Raw genomic sequence first — 19742 nt, forward strand, 5'->3', positions numbered from 1 at the left:
GTCGAAACTTCCAAGGGCCTCCACCATTTCCAAATTGCCATCAGGAGCAACTTCGATCTCCACCATGTTCACGATGGATGGTTCAGCGTAGTGGGCTTCGACTGGCTGCATGGGATTCGAATCGATCCTCATCTGCTGTTTCGGTTTGTCACCAAACTTTAGCCTTCCGTCACGGATAGCATTTTGAACGAGATCCCTAAAAAGGAAACAGCGAGATGTTTTATGGCCTAGAAAATTATGGTATTTACAAAAACCTCTCTTTTTCTGTTGTTCCATTGGCGGTTCTTTAGCGCCTGGAGGTTTTATTAATTGACCATCTTTAACCAACAGATCAAAAATTTCGTCGCATTTGGTGATGTCGAACGTATAAGTCCTTTTGGGGAACTTATCGTTGGTTTCGACTGGGTTTCCGTTCGACGGAGTTAGGACTTTGCACGAATAAGGTGGGCCTTGCTTTAGTTCTGCTAGGTCAATCTCTTGTTCGTCGAAGTTACTTGGTTCGTTTTCGTCGTACTCATCATCTTGGCGAACCCCTACGTAGGCCACCCTTTCTTTTTTATTCTTATTTGCTCTGAATTTTTCGTCCCTTAACCTTTCGACCTTTCTCACTCTATCTGCTAATTGTGCCATATCCCTCAGATACTGGGTATCTAGTTTCTTCCTTATAGCATAATCTAGTCCCCCTGCGGCCATTTCGACCAACTCATGTTCTGGCACCGGGGTGAAACATCTAGCCTTTAACAATCTGAACCTATTCAAATAATCATCTATTGGTTCTGAGTGTTTTCTCTTAACACTGGCTAATTCTTTCAGACTTATTTTTGTTTGACCCATGTAGAATTGTTCATGGAACAGTCTTTCTAATTGGGTCCACGTAAACACTGAGTGTGCAGGCAAAGATGTAAACCAAGTAAACGTGTTTTTTGTTAAGGAACTAGGGAAATATTTTATTTTCAAATTTTCATTACGGGCTATTTCCCCTGCTTCGATCAGATAACGTGCTACGTGTTCTATGGTGGACTCGCTAGTATCCCCTGAGAACTTTGTGAACTTAGGCACTTTCCACCTTGGTGGCAGTTCTTCTTGCAGAATATATTTTGACAGTGGGGAAGCATAACTAGGCCTTTGTAATCCCATGTTCATCCCATTATGTGCCATTATCGTTTCTACCATGGCCGCTAAATTATTTTCGACAGGAGGGTCATTACACCGGATCCGCTGTTGCAACACAGCATCCACGTCCTGGCCTCTCTGGATTACTATCCTTCTAGGTTCTTGTGAAATAGGGACTTCGACACGGGGCTGTTCGACTACATCCTCCTGGTTTCTGATGTTTGTCTGAGGATTGTCTAAAGGCATTTGGTTTATCGTAGGCTCTTCCTGGACCGCTACCAGTGGGTTCTGAACCACTTGTTCTCTGTGTCGAGTTTGAGGGACTCCAAAGAAATCAGCAATGCGCGTCATTTGTGCCGCCAACAATTGGTTTGTTTGGGTGGTGTTTTGTATTAGAGGGTTAAACACTGCTCCCATTTGTTGTGTCAACATTTGGACCATATCATGATTACTCTCGTCCATTTGTTGCCTAATTACTTGCGCAAAATTATTTGTTATTGGCGGCACGTAAAGTGGTTGTTGATTTAGTCTACTCATGTTTCCGCCATATCCTGATCCTTGTAAGGGTGAAGACATATTGGCCATAGAATCAGAATATACTACCGGGGATGTGAGTAGGTTTTCCATTACTGAAGTTGGCATTCCAAATGGTTGTTCCCTACCAGGCAGAGGCATGGTGAAATTTTTCACAAAAGGCCTAGAAGTGTTTCCCACAGGAGAGGGTGTCCCAACGGGCATTTGTTGTGCCCTGAAGGACGAACTAGGCGCATTCTGCGATATTGAAACCGCTGGCATTGACCCTGTTGACGAAGGTACAGCCTCTGACACAAGGACTGATCCTACATTGCCTCCTGTCGAAGAGACAGGGTTGGATACTGGGATGACTTCATTTGGATTAGAATTATTTGGATTATTTGGCCGATTCGCCATTTTCCTTACTCTTGTTCTTTTTGGTATTTCTACGTCGGATACGGCTAATTTACCGCTTCTCAGTCTCATACAACGAAGAACAAACTTTGACTAACGATTATCTAAGTTTTTAGATTTCTGCACTGTCCCACTGGGCGTGCCAATTTGTTCGCTGTGAATTTTGGCGAACAACCTCTGGTTTACCAAAACTTGTAGAATTGGGTCACTTGTAGGATCAACCACACAAATCCTAGGACATGTGCAGATCTAGATGACTTTGAAGATATCTAGAACAACTTTCATATCTTTCATTTTTTTGTTCTCCAAATATTTTATGTCGAAAAATGTTGATTAAAACGTTTAAACAGACGTAAATTTGATAAGATAAGATGAATGGCAGGAAATAACTAACGAAATATAAAGTGTCGAAAAGAAAGTGCAGAAAGATAATTGACTGGAATACGTAAAGGAAATTTGTAAAGAACTTTAAACTTTATAAAATAAAATTTTGAAAGAATTGGTGTTTGTTTACACATACATGTTCCAAATATGACTCTTTTCTCTCACACGGGTACTTTGAGTATTTTCAGGAATTTTGTACAAGTAATTTTTCACCCTTTTTTCGATAACAGCTACCCTATTTATATACAAATAACATAACTGTTACTAACGACCAAATCCTAAAACTGTGACAAATGGCTTTCTTCTTTTCGCCAAATGCTTCCACGCGTCTTCTGCCGAACGTCACAACTCTTCTGAATTTGAATATTTACATTTTACGTCGAAATGACGTCCCTCTCCAGACTTTGTCGAATTGTCGAAATACTACAACATCCTTCATGTCTACCAAAAGCGCCTTTCCATCTGCAGATATCTTGTTGAAATGTCGAAGCTTCAATTTTGTCGAAAGAACCATTCTGCACACCAAATCTCATGGCGTCGAAAACGCATGTATACACTCCCTCCTTCACAATATCCCAAAGATCTTGATAATAATAAAACAACCTTCATCTGTTTACACCAATTCTCATAATTTCGATTCTTCATAATTGGGACACTCGCCGGAAAATGTCCATTCGGATGATTCAACGCAATCATGGTTTTCTTCCTACGAATCGCTTAGTCAGCGCTCTAGATACCAGATGTTGGAAATTCACCAATTTCCGTTCAAGAATTTCACCACAACTTGATGAATTCCAAACCAAATCTTGATGAACAAGAATCAATCTTACTGATTGATTACTCCTTTTGTTCTTCACTCTTCACTCGGGTGAATTGACCAACCTTGGTTGCAAGATTTTGCTGCACAAGTGATAATGAAAAGAAGCAAAACTAAATTGGGGAACAAAAGAAAATTAGGGTTTTCGAGTAAAGGAATACAAAGAAGAAATTTCTGCTGAGTTTCTCTCTGCACTCAAACTGAGAATTTTATTCTTTGCAACTGCAAAGTATTCAATGTGTATTACAATGATGGTTACTCCATATTTATAGATTTGGATTTGCTTGCACCTCGAGCAAAACCCAAAAATATCTAATTCTTCTAACAATATAAAATTAGTCCTAAGTCAAAATTTTTGTCGAGGTACACTACTCCGACATTTCGACATCTACACAACATTTCGACAATATTGATAATATTTGTAACAAAATAATCTAAATTTTGATCCCAAATTGAAAAAGAATGAATATAGTTAGAAATATATGGATAGAGACTAATCTATCCTAGCATCTAAAGACAAATACACAACTACACTAATAAATCATTTTCAATACACGAATGAATTACTCACAAATCCATTGTTACTTAAGGCAAAAAAAATCATTATCATTAAAAAAAGAAACATATTCCTTATCTTGTTATTTTATGAGATGTCATAATATTCTGCAAAATTAACAGTTACTTATTCTTGTATCATTCAGAATAAACAATACTTCTTTGATAGAGTCACCAAAAAGGATGAATATTAGGATGGAAAAACCACATGTTACGGCTGTACTTTATCCAGTACAAGGGCATCTAGTTCCTCTTATGGATTTATCTCTCTATTTAGTAAAAAATGGTGTTAAAGTAACTTTTGTGAACACCAAAGAAAATCATGATAGGATCAAGAACTCATTGTCAAGTGTAAATGATGTATTATCATCTGAAATTTGTCTATTATTGATTTCTGATGGATTAGAATTCATAGAATCTGTGTTGAATGTTATGCCGAAGAAAGTTGAGAAGTTTATTGAATGCATTCGTGTTCTTCCTAATCAGAGTATTGGTTTGGCTCTTGAAATGGCTGAAAAGAAGGGAATTCCTTGTGCTGCTTTTTGTCCTGCTTCTGCAGCACAGTTGGATTTGGGATTGAGTATACAAAAATTGATTGATGATGGAATCATTGACAAAGATGGTGAGTTCATGATTTTTTGTTCTTAGTAGTTTCATAGATGGAAACTCAAGATCATTCCAATAGGACCAGTTTTTTCAAACAATCAATATTCCATAGGAAATTTATGGCCACAAGATCAAACTTGTTTGAAATGGCTACATCAACAATCATAAAAGTCAGTAATCTACATTGCTTTTGGAATTTTCACAACTTTTAGTTCAATTCAATTTCAAGAACTATGTTTCGGTCTTGAACGGTCCAATAGGCCTTTCTTGTGGGTTGCGCATATGGATATAACAGAACCGACGGAGAATATTTATCCGAAAGGATTTGAAGCAAGGGTAAGGGGAGGTGATAGAAGTAGAATGGTTGGTTGGTCACCAAAAGAAAATTTTGAGTCATTCTTCGGTTGCCTGCTTTATAAGTCATTGTAGTTACAACTTGTTAATTATGTATCTCTCACATGAAAACTTTGGATAGATGCTTGTTCCAAATGTTGAAGACTATTAGTACTAATAAAATTATGCTTCACTTTAATAGACGCTGAATGATACTCATGATTCTTCTCTTATGAAACATCAAGGATATAATGCTATTTATGCATCTTTCACTAATGTTAGCAAATAATGACCCTTCAAATGAAATCAAAGATTCTTATTTCTAAGACATATCCTAAGTATTATATATTGAGTCGGATTCCATAATACATAGTATACTATGTATTACAGAATTCGACTCAATATATAATACTTAGCATGAGAATTGTTAATAACACTCTTTTTTCAATACTCTTTGGAACACTCACTCTTTTATTGGCTAAAATATGTGTGGGTTCTATCACTTTAAATAGGAACTATTTATAAAGTGAGGACCCACACATATTTCAACCAATAAAAAAGTGAGTGTTTAATAGAGTGTTAAAAAGAGGGTGTTGTTAGCACTCCTCTACTTAGCATATCTTTGGTAATGAGTTTTGAACCTTGTTATCACAATTCAATGCTCTTTAGAAGTGGATCTGACGTGGATATGCTAGAAGCTTGAATTTTTAGCTTCTCAAATCAAAGGAAAATTAGAATATTGGGATGTGGTTTTAGAACTGATGTGTTTTTTTTTTAATTTGTATCCAAACACACGCTTAAATACCTTACAGTATGTATTACTCTGTTCGAGAATAGTAATTGTTGGTGTAGATTCTTGGTACAACTGAATAGATCTCCAGTGTGATTGCGTGGGGCATACCTGCAAAGTTAGCACTCTAACTCCCAAATCAGTGAGTGAGCAAAAGAGGTGGAGTGAATTATGATCAAAATTATACCTTAGACTGCACATATGGTGACTTGTGTATGACATATGGTAATTGGGCTTATTTCTCATTGAGTATGTTGCTGGCTCAAAATAATTTCCCCCCAAACCTTGTCGTTTCATGGCATACGTGAAGCTTTACAAGAGACTAGGGCAAACTCTCTATGTTGAGATCCTTATGTGGAGTAGTGGAAGAGATCTGGGGAACAAACACATTAAATGTTAATCTCATCACAAATATGTTTTGCAGGATTTCCTTACATGTAACCCTAGGTTCGTAGGTTAGAGTGTGGCGCTTTCACCCAAGATGCTTGAGTGCACTCAAGTGCCGTTATATTTTTGAGGCGAGATCTGAAGTTATTTTTCATCTTCCGATCTTCCAATTTTCATATTCCTATTTTGCTAACACTTTTAGGATGGTGTAAGGTCGAGACCCTAGTGACATATAAATTAGATGTAAACTAAATATTCAGAGCCAGTATGCAGATTCAGACCGACATTATCTTTTTAATGACAGGGGAGGATACGGTTCGACATGGGCTTGCATGTTTGGTAGAGCCAGAAGACGTTGGTATATACTATTGGGGGGACCCCGAGCTAGTCAAAACAATTTCCTTCTATGGTAGTGCGGATACGCTGGAGGATGCTCACGTAGCCGTTGGTTTGTCTGCTGCTTGTTTGGTTTCTCCCGTCAATACTAGCAAGAGGATTTGCAGTTGCTTTGATAGGTGTGACATAATTTTTTGTGAATGCATCTTTTCCCTACTGATATTCATGTTTCCCTTCAACGGGTTTGAGGAAGGGGCATTAAGATGTTTAAAGATTTCTCATTCCCAACTACACCTGGTAGCCAGGGCCTTTGTTAAAATCTTTCAATATTGGTGTGAATACTGAGATAAAGAGCCGGCCCTAAACCTCTTTTTTAACCTTTCATTGTGTCACACACCTCTAATGATACTTGTCGCAGACATGGGTTGATCTCACTATGTCAATCATCTAAAATGTTTGGCGTCTATATTGAAAGTTGAGAGAATTTCAAGGACCGCTTCCTTCTGGTAATTCCCCAGACTCCAGAGGCCCATTATGTATTATACTTGGTCATTGAGAGATAATATTTTCCAACCATCTATTATGTCCTAGAACCGACTAAATGCAAAGACACGTCCCATAAATGTTAGGCATGGAGCCATTTCAATAAGGAATCACATAGTGATGTCGTTCCTTCTGATTCTCTGACCCTAGAAGAAGTGTTGATGAAGGAGGATTTGATAACCTTCTAGGAACACTTGGTTTAAAAATAAAGTAAAGGTCCTTCTTATATTGGGATCTTCATGCAAGAAATGCGACTTATTAATGTTTGGGAGGTAGTGAATGCAACTGATGCTCAGGAGAGAAAATAACTCTTTGGTGAGGAGGGAAAATTTATATTTATATTTGTTTATTATATTCCTTTAACACTTTCTAACCGTCTTTCCTATTTTCTACAAACATCAGGGCGTCCACCAAGAATCTCTTTAGGAAGAGGAGGAATAGGGCGTTAACTAACGTGCTCCAGACTCCTTCCTTACTCCAACTGCAACTCAAGCAGAGGTAATGGAAAAACAACCTACTACAGACACAGAGGCTTTGCTCACCGCCAAGACCTAGCCGAACCAAAAAAGAAAGGTGGAGAAAAATGTCCAACAACAAGCTTGCTTTTGCGGCTGTAAACAACAATAAATATGGTAGGGAGAGGAACCTACACAGAAATAAGGTCCAAACAAGAGATCTAACTCATCTTGTTTTGGTGTTGCAGGGATTACTATTGTCGATGTTGAAAATTATCCTCCCAAATTTCCAACCATTATCCCCTCCAAAATTCCTCGCACTTTGCAGGAAGCAAGAGCCTGTGTCTCTAAACAGAACATCTCTTATATCCAAAGCCTCTCTGACACGAGTAAACTGCAGCTGGTAGCGAAGACAACTTTCCAAATGTTTCAAGGGGATTCCTTGATGACTCTGGCAGCCGTTGGTCATGGAAAATAACTTTCTCTAGGTAATCCTTCTAAATAGAATGAGCAATGGAAGGGAAAGTATGACACCACTGCCTACAAATGGACTCAATTTCAAGAAATGGTGTTAGAGCTTCAAAAGGAGGTAATGAAGCTGCCTAATCTTCAAAAGCAAGTTAATAGGTGTAGCGGTAAATTCATGGTCATCAAGCTATGGATAAGCTAGAGATCAAATAACAAGAGTCACCATCGCGCTTTTATTGTTTCTAAGGGAAAAGGGAAAAAGTACGAACAAAACCCAAAAAGTAAGAAGTTTTCAAATCAAAACTAATAAAATGTCAGAGATTACAGGTAAGGGGGTTGGTTACACAGAGGGAAGGTGTTAGCACCTAAAGTGTCCTATGTACTCCTAGGGAGCCCTTTTTGTGTGCATGTGTATTTGGTACAAAAATGATGTTTACAAACAAATAGAATGGGGGGATGAGAAAAGAATTCATTAATTATATTTTTGTGTTTGACAAGTCCTTCGGACTTGTGCCTACGTACCAACATAAAAATGAGGGATCAAAACCTCGTAGTTCGTGATACAAATTTCAAAGTGGATGCACTGCTTTTAATAAAAATTAAGTTTGAAAGGCACCAAGGCCTGAAAATGGTTTGAATGAGTTAGTTCTTTTTGGCTTTTTGAAAGTTTAAGTCAAGTATAGTTAAGTTTATTTACAAGTTTGATTTAAGAAAAGAAGTTTGAAAATACAATGGCATAAGGCCAAAGTTTCTATCTTTTTGCAAAGTGGTCAAAGTTTAGAACAAAATAAGTTCAATCAAAGAAGATTTTGAAAAGGGAGGGAGATATTTTGAAATTAAAGAAATTAGGAGAAGATGAAGAGACTAATCCTATGCATAAAATTAAAAGTTAAGAGTTGAAAATATCTGACCAAATGGGTAGCAATCCACTAGACAAGAATGTCAATGGAAACCCAGAATTCCCTTGGACATTTAGAATTAAACAACACACAAATGCACAATTATATTATCTTGAAGAGCAAAGGCATCAAATAAAGATAGCCACATCCAAGCTTTAGCCACTCCATGATCTTCTTCAAAATAACCCATGTAACAGATGAATTCCACAAGTCACAGGTTCAAAATAACAGCTTCACAATGATCATGTTGCAGATGAACTCAGAGGGACCTTGAATGATGTATCAGATGAAGTTTCAAATTACAAGCACTTGGTTTCTCAATAAGTTGGCATTGGCCAAGTCCTTTAGCATAGGAATGTTTCCTAAGTTCTAAGTCCATTTGTCCGAGATCAAGCCAACAATCCACACAAAAGTTTTTTAGGACTTTTGTTGTTATTATGTACATTAATGGTCAAAGATCACACAAACAAGCAAAGTATATACAAACAAGATATATCACACAATATGGTCCAAGTGGACAAAGTGAAAATTGCATTAACATAAACAATTAGAATGATATGAACAATGACAAATGAATAAAAGATAGAATTAAATGACATTAAAGTAAATGGCTTGAAATTAAAAGTTAGTTGTTCATAGGTTAGAAGTTAGTATTGTTTTCCTTTTGCTTTTAATTTTTTAGACATTCTTTGGAGAACACTCAACCCACTTATCACAAGCATGGATCCTTGACCCAAGACATCTTCCAAAGGAAGGAAAAAAGGCTAAGTTTCCACATAATACCATGAAAGAGGGGAGACTTACAATCTCACTAACTAGAATGCTATGCCTTTTATGTCATAAATTTAAAGCTATGTTAAGTAATCATAATTGGACTTATGTAGAAGTCACAACTATTTGAGGCGGGGCAATATAATTTTGGTGTTAATGCATGTTAGAGACATAGTATAATAGACTATGCTCATGAAACATACCACACACAAAAAAAAATATGCAAAAGAGGTGGCCTAATCTCATCCCTACTCATGTTAATTTTTCAATCAATTAGTTTTAGGATTTTGAGATATCATATGCCCAATGAGATGAATGCATAAAGAAGGGGAATGAGATGAAGAGGGAGGGGAATGAATGAAAACTCAAATTGATCCAAGGAGGACTTTTACCAAATTAATATCATCCATTCATTTTGGGAGATGGAATGTACATTTCATCAATACCCTAAATCCAATGATATTAACTTGACAAAGTTAAATCAACCTTGACCAAGGCCTAACAACAAGAGTCAAACACAAACAAGTCATTACAATTGGTCAACAAAATTATTTGGCATTTATTTGAATTAAAAATACTAGAATAAGGCATTTAAATTAAATATGGTTTGTCAAATTCCTAAAACCTCATCAAAACACCAAATAAATGGCCATTAGATTTATCATAGATCAAACAAGGTCAAAGGACCTTGGAGAAAAAATTTCAGAATTTTTAAAGACTTAAAAGTATTTTTAAACAATTAAAAACAAATGGAAAATCAATTAAATCATGAAAAATATTAATAATGATCCAAAAAATAATTTTAATTCAGAATATGAAAGAGGAAATTATTTGAAATTTTTTGGTGAAACAGCTCTCATATTTTTTTGGATCAATATTAAAATTAATATGAATTAATGAAAATCAAAGGAATAAAAATTAAAATCAGAAAATCAAAAAAACGTGGACCACTTGATCTCCCTGATGGCACTGAAATTCACCGTATTTTCGACTCCGATTTCGCATGCATTTTAGTAGTTTTATTGTTATTTTGTTGTGTTATTACTATGTTTCTCTTTGTTTTCAGGTTTTTACTTTAATCGGAGCCCCGATCGAGAAAAGGAGTGAAAATAAGCTAAAAGCCCTAAAATTCAACATTTTGTTATTGTGGCTCCCACTGTGGCTGGCGCCATAGACCCTGCCATGATGTGTCCTAGCTCAATTTCCCTCAACTGTCACATTCCCCACTACTTCCACTAAGGCGCCACAGATTGGCCTTGTGGAGGGCGCCATGGCCTTGTGGCGGGCGCCACAAGAGGAAAAGTTCTCCCTCCCAAATTCAAACTGAAGGGCGTCCTTGTCATTTCCATCATTTTGCTTGCCTATAAATAGAGACTCGAATTCAATTGTTTAATCATCCAAACTTAGAGCAGATGCAAACTTAGAGCAAACTTAGTTTCACTTAGGCATATATTCAGTATTTTAAAGTGGTAATCGCTTCGGATTGGGATGTTACCACAATTGTGTAAACAAGTCTGTGATCGAGTCTGTAATCGAGTTTGGAGCACTTTGGAAGGAAGTTAATCCTGCCGCCATTTTCATTTCCGCTTCACATTTTATTCAACCCTCCGATTGGAGTAGGTTTTTATTGCTTTGCCTTTATCTATTTTATCTTCTCGCACTGTCTTTACTTTATTTATTTCTCGCACTCGCTTTATTTTATTTATTTCTCGCACGCGCTTTACTTTATTTATTTCTCGCACTCTCTTTACTTTATTTATTTCTCGCACTCGCTTTACTTTTATTTATTTCCCGCACTCGCTTTACTTTATTTATTTCCCGCACTCGCTTTACTTTTATTTATTTCCCGCACTCGCACTAGTTTTATTTATTTCTCGCACTCGCACTACTTTTATTTATTTTCCGCACTCGCACTACTTTTATTTATTTTCCGCACTCGCACTACTTTTATTTAAATTTAAATGCACCTTTACTTTACCATGTCTAACTAAATCTATAAGGTTAGAATGTAAGGATCGTAATTGAACCAATAATCCGTATAATTGTTCGTAGAAACACTTAAGGGCTATTTTGATTTTCAACTTAAGTTTTCCCGCACTTAATTTCCGTTGGGTAAGATCGAAAGCCGTCCAACGTCTATTTAAACTTAATTGTTTTTAACTATTTTAAATACAACAAAAGCACTTTGTTTAGTTCATTAGGAGTTTTTAACTTAAGAAGAAAAGAGATTTTAAAACTATTTTCGGACGCGTTTATAAGTTTAGATTCTGGTTAGTGAGAACCTCTTTTGGTTAAGAAATCCAGGTTAAAATACTTTTCAACTTAGTCAAGATACTACATTTCTTAAAAATAGGTTTACTACTCTAACGCAATGTGTGCCTTTTTATAAGTGACAATAAGAGGGTTTGATTAGGGAGTAAAACTCGGTTCTGAATACGCGAAAGCGACAGTTCCTGTTAAATTGGTTCTTTTCAAAGTAGGAAACACTGCCCATAAGTAGTTCTATTAGCAAGTACTTGGATTATTAATTGATTATGTGAATTACATTCGAGCATGTCTTTATTAATTGAACTTTATTCAACATTTTACTTTTCATTGCACACTCTAAAAACACCTATTTTGATTGCCTTTGATAAACACCATAACAATAGATAACGATAGATTGACACTTGGTCTCTGTGAATTCGATAATCTTTTATATTACTCTGACGCGTTCGTATACTTGCGAAAAGCACGCATCAAGTTTTTGGCACCGTTTCCGGGGACCAATTTCGTCAAATTTCATTACCCTGTTGTTATATCGTTTAGACTTAGGTTATGTCCCGCCGGTCAATGCGAAAAGCTCGCAGCACCGGAAGCTTAGTATACCCTCTGGAGGAACCTGAACGTTACGCTCGCGCACGTTTATTCTTTCAAAGAATTAGGAGAGCTATGGCCGAAGATCAAAACCAAAGACCTCTTAAGGACTTCGTCTAACCATCTAACGAAGAACCTAGTTCTAGTATAGTAAACCCAACCATCCCAGCCAATAATTTCGAACTTAAACCCTCCCTGTTGCAACTAGTGCAATAGAGACAATTCACAGGTCTCGCTACTGAGAACCCAAACCAACATTTAAAAATCTTTCTCCAATTAGCAGACACTTTTAAAACCAATGGAGCTTCTCCTGAGGCAATCCGTTTAAGATTATTCCCTTTTTCCCTCAGAGATAAAGCCCTACCATGATTAGTTTCCCTTCCACCCAATTCCATTACGACTTAGGATAACCTTAGAAGAGTATTCCTTGCTACATACTTTCCCCCAAGTAAGACCGCCGTTCTTCGAAACCATATAACTAGATTTACCCAGAACCAAGGAGAATCGATGTTCGAAGCTTGGGAGAGATATAAAGAGTTGTTAAGAGCATGCCTACATCATGGTTTAGAAAATTGATTAATCATTCAGAACTTCTATAGTGGACTTCACTATAACACTAAGATGACCATCAACGCTGCCACAGGAGGTGTGCTGATGAACAAACCTTATCCTGAAGCTAGTGCCCTCATCGAAGATATGGCTCAAAACCATCAATCATGGGGAGTCGAACGAGCGACATTTAAGAAGAAGGAAGCCCAAGGAGGAGTACATGAACTAAGCTCTATAGACATGATGCAAGCTAAAATGGACGCATTAGCCCTTAAGGTCTAGCATATGTGCATAAACCCGAATACTGCAGCCGTAGTTTCGTCGGATTGTGAGATATGTGGAACCAAAGGACACCAATCCGCAAAATGCAGTCTATTAAACGAAACCCACTCTGGGCAAGTGAACTACACCCAAGGGAACCCATATTCGAATACCTATAACCCTGGATGGAGGAATCACCCGAACTTCTCCTATAAAAACAATAACCCTATCCAAAATAACGCACCTCCGAGACAACCTGGTTATCAAGCCCCAAGACCAAATCAACCTATGCAACCTGTACCACCAAAGCCGAGCCTTGAGAAAATTATGGAAAAATTTATCACTGCTCAAACCCAACAAAACAAGGAGTTCATGAACCAAAACATTCATGTTAACGAATTGATTACTCAGTTAGGAACCAAGGTTGACCAAATAGTTACTCATACTAAGATGCTTGAAACCCAGATCTCTCAGGTAGCTTTAAACCAAGCCCCTCAGACTACACCTGGAGGACAGTTCCCTGGACAACCTTAATAAAATCCGAGAGTACAAGCCAATGCCATTACCCTTAGAAGTGGGAACGCTTATGATGAGCCACCAAACCCGAGATTGAGTGAACCAGAAACTTCTAAGGAATATACCAAACCCCCGGACTAAGTAAAGGAACCAGAGGAATCTGAAAAACAGGAAGGTCAAGGAAAAGGAGAAGAACCTAAAGATAAAACTTACGTACCACCCCCACCATATAAACCACCTATACCATATCCACAAAGACTCAGACAAACCCAGATCAATAACCAATATCAGAAATTTATTAAAGTTATAGAAAAACTTCATGTAGAAATCCCTTTCACAGAAGCCATCACCCAAATACCTTCTTATGTAAAGTTTCTTAAAGACATCCTTACCAACAAATGTAGACTAGACGATCCGAAACCCTAGGAATGTAATGCCATTTCCGAGAATAAATTAGCAAAAAAAGATAAAGATCCTGGAAATTTCTCCATTCCTTGTCTTTTGGGAAGTCATGTCATCGAAAAAGCTTTTCTAGACTTAGGAGCTAGTGTGAGCTTAATGCCTTTAGCGGTTTGTGAGAGGTTAAACTTAGGAGAATTACAGCCTACTAAGATGTCACTTTAGTTAGCCGATAGATCTGTTAAGTATCCAATAGGAATTTTAGAAGATGTCCCTGTTAGGATAGGTCAGTTATTTATCCCTACTGATTTCGTTGTCATGGACATCAAAGAGGACAATGATATACCAATCCTTCTAGGTAGACCATTCTTATCAACTGCAGGAGACATAATAGATGTCAAGAGAGGAAAGTTGACCTTTGAGGTAGGTGATGAGAAAATAGAATTTATACTTTCGAAATTTCTTATGGCACCTGTGATGGGAGACACATGTTATGCCTTAGATATCATTGATGAATGCGTTAGGGAATTAGAACAAGAAGAAATCATAAAAACAATTAAGTTACCATCAACTCTCATAATGGAAGATGATGACTTTAAGAAACCCTACATCGATGATAACTTTTACGAATGTTTATCCCTTACCCCAGATCCTATGCCATGCCCTAAGAAACCAACCTTAGAACTTAAGGAACTGCCTAAGAATATGAGATATGAGTTCCTCGATGAAGAGATGAACCATCCAGTTATAGTCAGTGCTACCTTGAGCCAAGAGGAAACGAACCAACTTTTAGACGTTTTACGAAGATATCCCTCAGCCTTAGGATATAATATCTCTGACCTGAAAGGTATAAGCCCATCCGTATGCATGCATCAGATTTCACTCGAAGAAGATTCAAAACCCTCTAGAGAACATCAGAGAAGAATAAACCCTATAATGAGTGATGTTGTTAAAAAGGAAGTTCTTAAGTTACTTGAGGCAGGCATAATCTACCAGATCTCGGATAGTAAGTGGGTGAGCCCTGTGCATGTAGTACCTAAAAAGGGAGGCATCACAGTCGTGCAAAACGATAAAGGCGAACATGTAGCAAAACAGTTAGGAGGAGGATGGCGAATGTGTATAGATTATAGAAAATTAAATAAAGCAACCAGGAAGGATCATTTCCCTTTACCATTTATAGACCAGATGTTGGAGCGTCTAGCCAGACACTCTTACTTCTGCTATCTAGATGGATACTCTGGATTCTTCCAAATACCTATCCACCCCGAAGATCAAGAAAAAACCACCTTTACATGCCCTTATGGAACTTTTGCCTACAGACGAATGCCATTCGGCCTCTGCAATGCCCCAACTACTTTCCAACGCTGCATGATGTCAATTTTTGTAGATTACCTAGATGGTATCATGGAAGTGTTTATGGATGATTTCTCGGTTTGCGGATTTGATTTCCAAAATTGTCTTGCTAACCTTGAGAAAATCCTGGAGAGATGCGTGGAGGTGAACCTCGTGCTAAATTGGGAAAAGTGTCATTTCATGGTAACCGAAGGAATTGTTTTAGGACATATAGTTTCCTAAAAAGGTATAGAGGTATATAGATCTAAGATAGAAGTTATAGAAAATCTACACCTAAAACTATCAGAGAAGTCCGATGTTTTCTTGGACGCGCTGGATTCTACCGGCGTTTTATCAAGGACTTCTCCAAAATAACTAAACCTTTAACTGGACTTTTAATGAAAGATGCCGAATTCATTTTCGATGAAAAATGTAATGACGCATTTAATCTTTTAAAGAAAGCATTAGTATCCGCACCCATTATGAAACCACCTGATTGGTCAGAACCTTTTGAGATAATGTGCGCTGCTAGTGATTGTGCGGTTGGAGCCGTTCTAGGACAAAGGAAAGATAAAAAATTACATGCAATATATTATGCCAGTAGAACCCTAGACGCTGCCCAACTTAACTACGCAACAACTGAAAAGGAATTACTCGCTATAGTCTTCGCTATAGACAAATTTAGATCTTATCTAGTAGGAGCAAAAATTATAGTTTACACTGATCATGCTGCCATTCGTTACCTATTAAGTAAAAAGGATGCCAAGCCCAGGTTACTCCGATGGATTCTATTACTACAAGAGTTTGATTTAGATATAAGAGATAAAAAAGGCACTGAAAATGTAGTAGCTGATCACCTTTCTAGGCTAGAACATCTAAAACCAGATTTAGTACCCATAAATGATGATTTCACCTATGATAGACTGATAGCTAGACTAGAAACCATTGAAGACGATAACCTAGGCCCTCATGAGCAATTCCAAAAATCCTTAGCAGTAAGTAACGTACCATGGTATGCAGACTTTGTTAATTACCCAGCCGCTGATATTGTACCCCCTGATCTTGACTACCACCGCAAGAAGAAGTTCTTCAATGATGTGAGAAACTTTTATTGGGACGAATCGCTCCTTTTCAAAAGAGGTAAAGATGGAATTTTTCGCCGTTGCATTTCAGAAGAGGAAGTAAAAAGTATAATTGAGCATTGTCACTCTGCACCCTATGGTGGACATGCGAGCACCTCTAAGACATACGCCAAGATTCTTCAAGCTGGCCTATTCTGGCCTACCATGTGACGTGATGTCTATGCTAGCATTGTCAAATGTGATAGATGCCAACGCACAGGAAACATTTCAAGGTGTGACGAGATGCCTCTAAGAAACATTCAGGAAGTAGAACTCTTCGACGTATGGGGTATAGATTTCATGGGACCTTTCCCACCATCCTTAGGAAACAGGTATATCTTAGTAGCTGTAGACTACGTATCTAAGTGGATTGAAGCTATAGCTGCACCCACAAACGATACTAGGGTGGTGATTAAGCTATTTAAAAACTATATATTCCCTAGATTTTGAACACCACGTTTAGTCATAAGCGATGGAGGATCACACTTCATATCGAGGATATTTGATAAACTTTTAAGAAAATATGGAGTTAGGCATAGAGTAGCAACACCATACCACCCACAGACTAGTGGCCAAGTAGAAGTATCTAATAGGGAGATAAAACAAATCCTAGAAAAAACTGTTTCTATCTCTAGGAGAGACTGGTCTCAGAAGCTTCAAGAAGCATTATGGGCCTATCGAAGCGCTTTCAAAACTCCTATAGGAACTACTCCCTACCAACTAGTTTATGGAAAATCCTGTCACTTACCTTTCGAGTTAGAGCATAAGGCCTATTGGGCCATTAAAACTTTGAATTTAGACTACCTGACCGCCGGAGAAAAGCATATTCTTGACATTCATAAATTAGAAGAACTTAGGCAATCTGCCTACGAGAATGCAAAAATATACAAAGAGAGAACAAAAGCCTGGCACGACAAAAGAATAGTAAAGAAAAACTTCAATATAGGCGACCCTGTTCTCCTTTTCAACTCTAGGTTACGACTCTTCCCTGGGAAGCTACGCTCAAGATGGACTGGCCCTTTCGAAGTATTCAAGATTCTGAGATCCGGAGCCATAGAAATCAAGAACGAAACCTGTAGTCCATTCATTATAAATGGACAAAGACTAAAGCTCTACGAAGGAGGAGACATTCCAGTATACTACTCAAGCCACACTCTGATTGATCCACCGATTCCTACTACTACAGGTGTATAAGTTTTGATCGTCAAGCTAATGACGTTAAACAAGCGCTACGTGGGAGGCAACCCATGGTTTTTCATTTTCGCATTTATTTAATTTAATTTAATTTAATTTTTATTTTTCACCGAGACTAAATATTTGAATGGTTTATATTTTCAGGACCCCTTTCCTAACTTTTACAGGATGCAGGATTTCGAAGATATGCACGTAGCCTATATAGATGATGCTCAGAGAGAGCGCTACATCGCTCTTTATCAGTGCCCTATGGCGCCCACATGTCATCCAGATCAGCACTGCATGGAGGCACTGGGCATTGAGTCGAGTATCCGATTTCTGAGCCACCAGCTTCATTGGGACGAGTTCGCTGACGACCTGAGTAACACCTACAGGAACTTGACATTAGAGTTCCTCAGTTCATTTGATTATGACCCGTACTCTGGACCGAATTGGTATGTTACTTTTAGGCTTTTTGGAGTTGAGTACTCTTTCAGCCAGAAAGAGTTCGCTGACCTATTGGGTTTCCAGACCACTCCTGACGCTATCCCCGAGACACCTATGGGATACTTTCTGGGTAAGGAGGTGGAAAAGTTCTGGAGTGATATATCAGGTGGAGGGAGCCAGGATCCATCTATGCAGCTGTCCAAGGCTATACATAACCCTGCTTTTAGATACTTCCAGATGATACTAGCACATTCCTTCCTAGGAAAACCGGATGCTGAGACATTACTGAGCGAAGAGGAGATCTTCCTACTATTTTGTGCATCCCAGTCTCGCCCAGTAGCATGTGGGAACTTTCTGTTATGTGGCCTCAGCGGTATTTCCAGATCGACCGAAGGAGTCATCCATGTAGGAGGGATCATCACACAGATTGCTATCGCTCTAGGTCTATCTCGCAAGCTGTTACATCTCCGGACCTACTGTGGGTACACTACCATGGATATCGACTTCTGTTTGACCAGAGGGTTGATGAGGAGAGCCTCCTTCCACCCATGTCAGTTCAGATTGCTAGTCGACAGCGAGGCGATTCATTATTTTACACTACCTGATCCTATGATGACTAGTGTGCATGATCCAACAAACTGGAGTTATGCTCTGGAGGGCCAGGGAGAGACTATCGAGGAACCGAGATCACCGCCTATTGCTGAGTATACGCCTACACCACCTTCTCCCAAGATCACTGTATTCTCTAACAATCTATCATTGCAGACCCCAAACATCCGCACCCAGATTGCAGAATATCGTAGAGAGATCGCAGAGCTTAGACAGGAGGTGGCTGACCTCACCTTACAGATGGGAGTATCTGATCTCACTCACGCTACCGAGGCCGACTGTTTATACTAGGAGATCGCAGAGCTTAGGCAGGAGGTAGCCTTGCTCCATGGATCTACTCAGGAAGACGAACCCCCTACTATATGATCTTACCATTTCATTTTATTTTATCTCTTTTTATGCTTATCTTTTTCGCATTTACATAACTTATTTTATATCATTGCATTTGGGATATTTTATTAACTATGTCAGCACGTTGATATTTCTACATTTATATATATATATATATATATATATATATATATATATATATATATATATATATATATATATATATATATATATATATATATATATATATATATATATATATATATATATATATGTTTTATGTTTGTTTATTTTATTTTTATTATAGTTCTTTATTTAATTTTTTAGTCTAATGTTTTAAATTTTATTTTTTATATAAAAATTATGCAAGCCTTATGTCAATAGGAATTACAAGACAAACGCTATCCGGACCCCCCAAACCAAAAAGACAACGAGAAGCCCAAGCCAAATGACCAAATCCGGCCCAGCCGAATTTTGCTTTGTGGCGCCCGCCACAGCGTTTGTATAAGCTCGGGGCAGACTCCCTTTCTTCACCATTTTCACACCTTACAACCTTCAAAACCCATTTTTCCACCTTGCAAAAACGTCCTTGAACCCACAAAAGCTCCCACCTTTCTCATCCTCACACCATACAAATCATTTTCCCGATTTCCATTTTCATTTTCATCCGTCGAATTTCATAAAAATCCGACCGTTTTACAAACCCACTTCATCTTCTTCGTCACATTGTAAGAGCTACATAATAGAGTTTAATGGATTCATTCT

At 37.9% G+C, this 19742-nt stretch overlaps 1 protein-coding gene and 1 non-coding gene across 2 annotated transcripts; one reads left to right on the forward strand and one right to left on the reverse strand.

Moving 5' to 3' along the window:
* Positions 1-3991: 3991 nt before the first annotated feature.
* Positions 3992-5024, forward strand: LOC127095086 (UDP-glycosyltransferase 83A1). Its single transcript, XM_051033828.1, has 3 exons — positions 3992-4418; positions 4632-4765; positions 4938-5024. The coding sequence occupies exons 1-3, from the start codon at positions 3992-3994 to the stop codon at positions 5022-5024; spliced, it is 648 nt and encodes a 215-aa protein (XP_050889785.1).
* A 7675-nt stretch (positions 5025-12699) lies between these two features.
* Positions 12700-12806, reverse strand: LOC127116054 (small nucleolar RNA R71). Its single transcript, XR_007801042.1, has one exon. It is a non-coding gene; the product is annotated as a small nucleolar RNA R71 (small nucleolar RNA).
* Positions 12807-19742: the final 6936 nt, after the last annotated feature.

This window comes from Lathyrus oleraceus, chromosome 1, assembly GCF_024323335.1.
Source record: "Lathyrus oleraceus cultivar Zhongwan6 chromosome 1, CAAS_Psat_ZW6_1.0, whole genome shotgun sequence".
Lineage (NCBI taxonomy): Eukaryota > Viridiplantae > Streptophyta > Magnoliopsida > Fabales > Fabaceae > Lathyrus > Lathyrus oleraceus.

What these genes read in the sequence shown, in the direction of transcription:
- LOC127095086 (XM_051033828.1), top strand. Translation starts at nt 3,992, where the DNA reads ATGGAAAAACCACATGTTACGGCTGTACTTTATCCAGTACAAGGGCAT. An exon ending in TGGAATCATTGACAAAGATG is followed by an intron (nt 4,419 to 4,631) that starts GTGAGTTCATGA and finishes TTCAATTTCAAG; the next exon opens with AACTATGTTTCGGTCTTGAA. An exon ending in GAGGTGATAGAAGTAGAATG is followed by an intron (nt 4,766 to 4,937) that starts GTTGGTTGGTCA and finishes TCACTTTAATAG; the next exon opens with ACGCTGAATGATACTCATGA.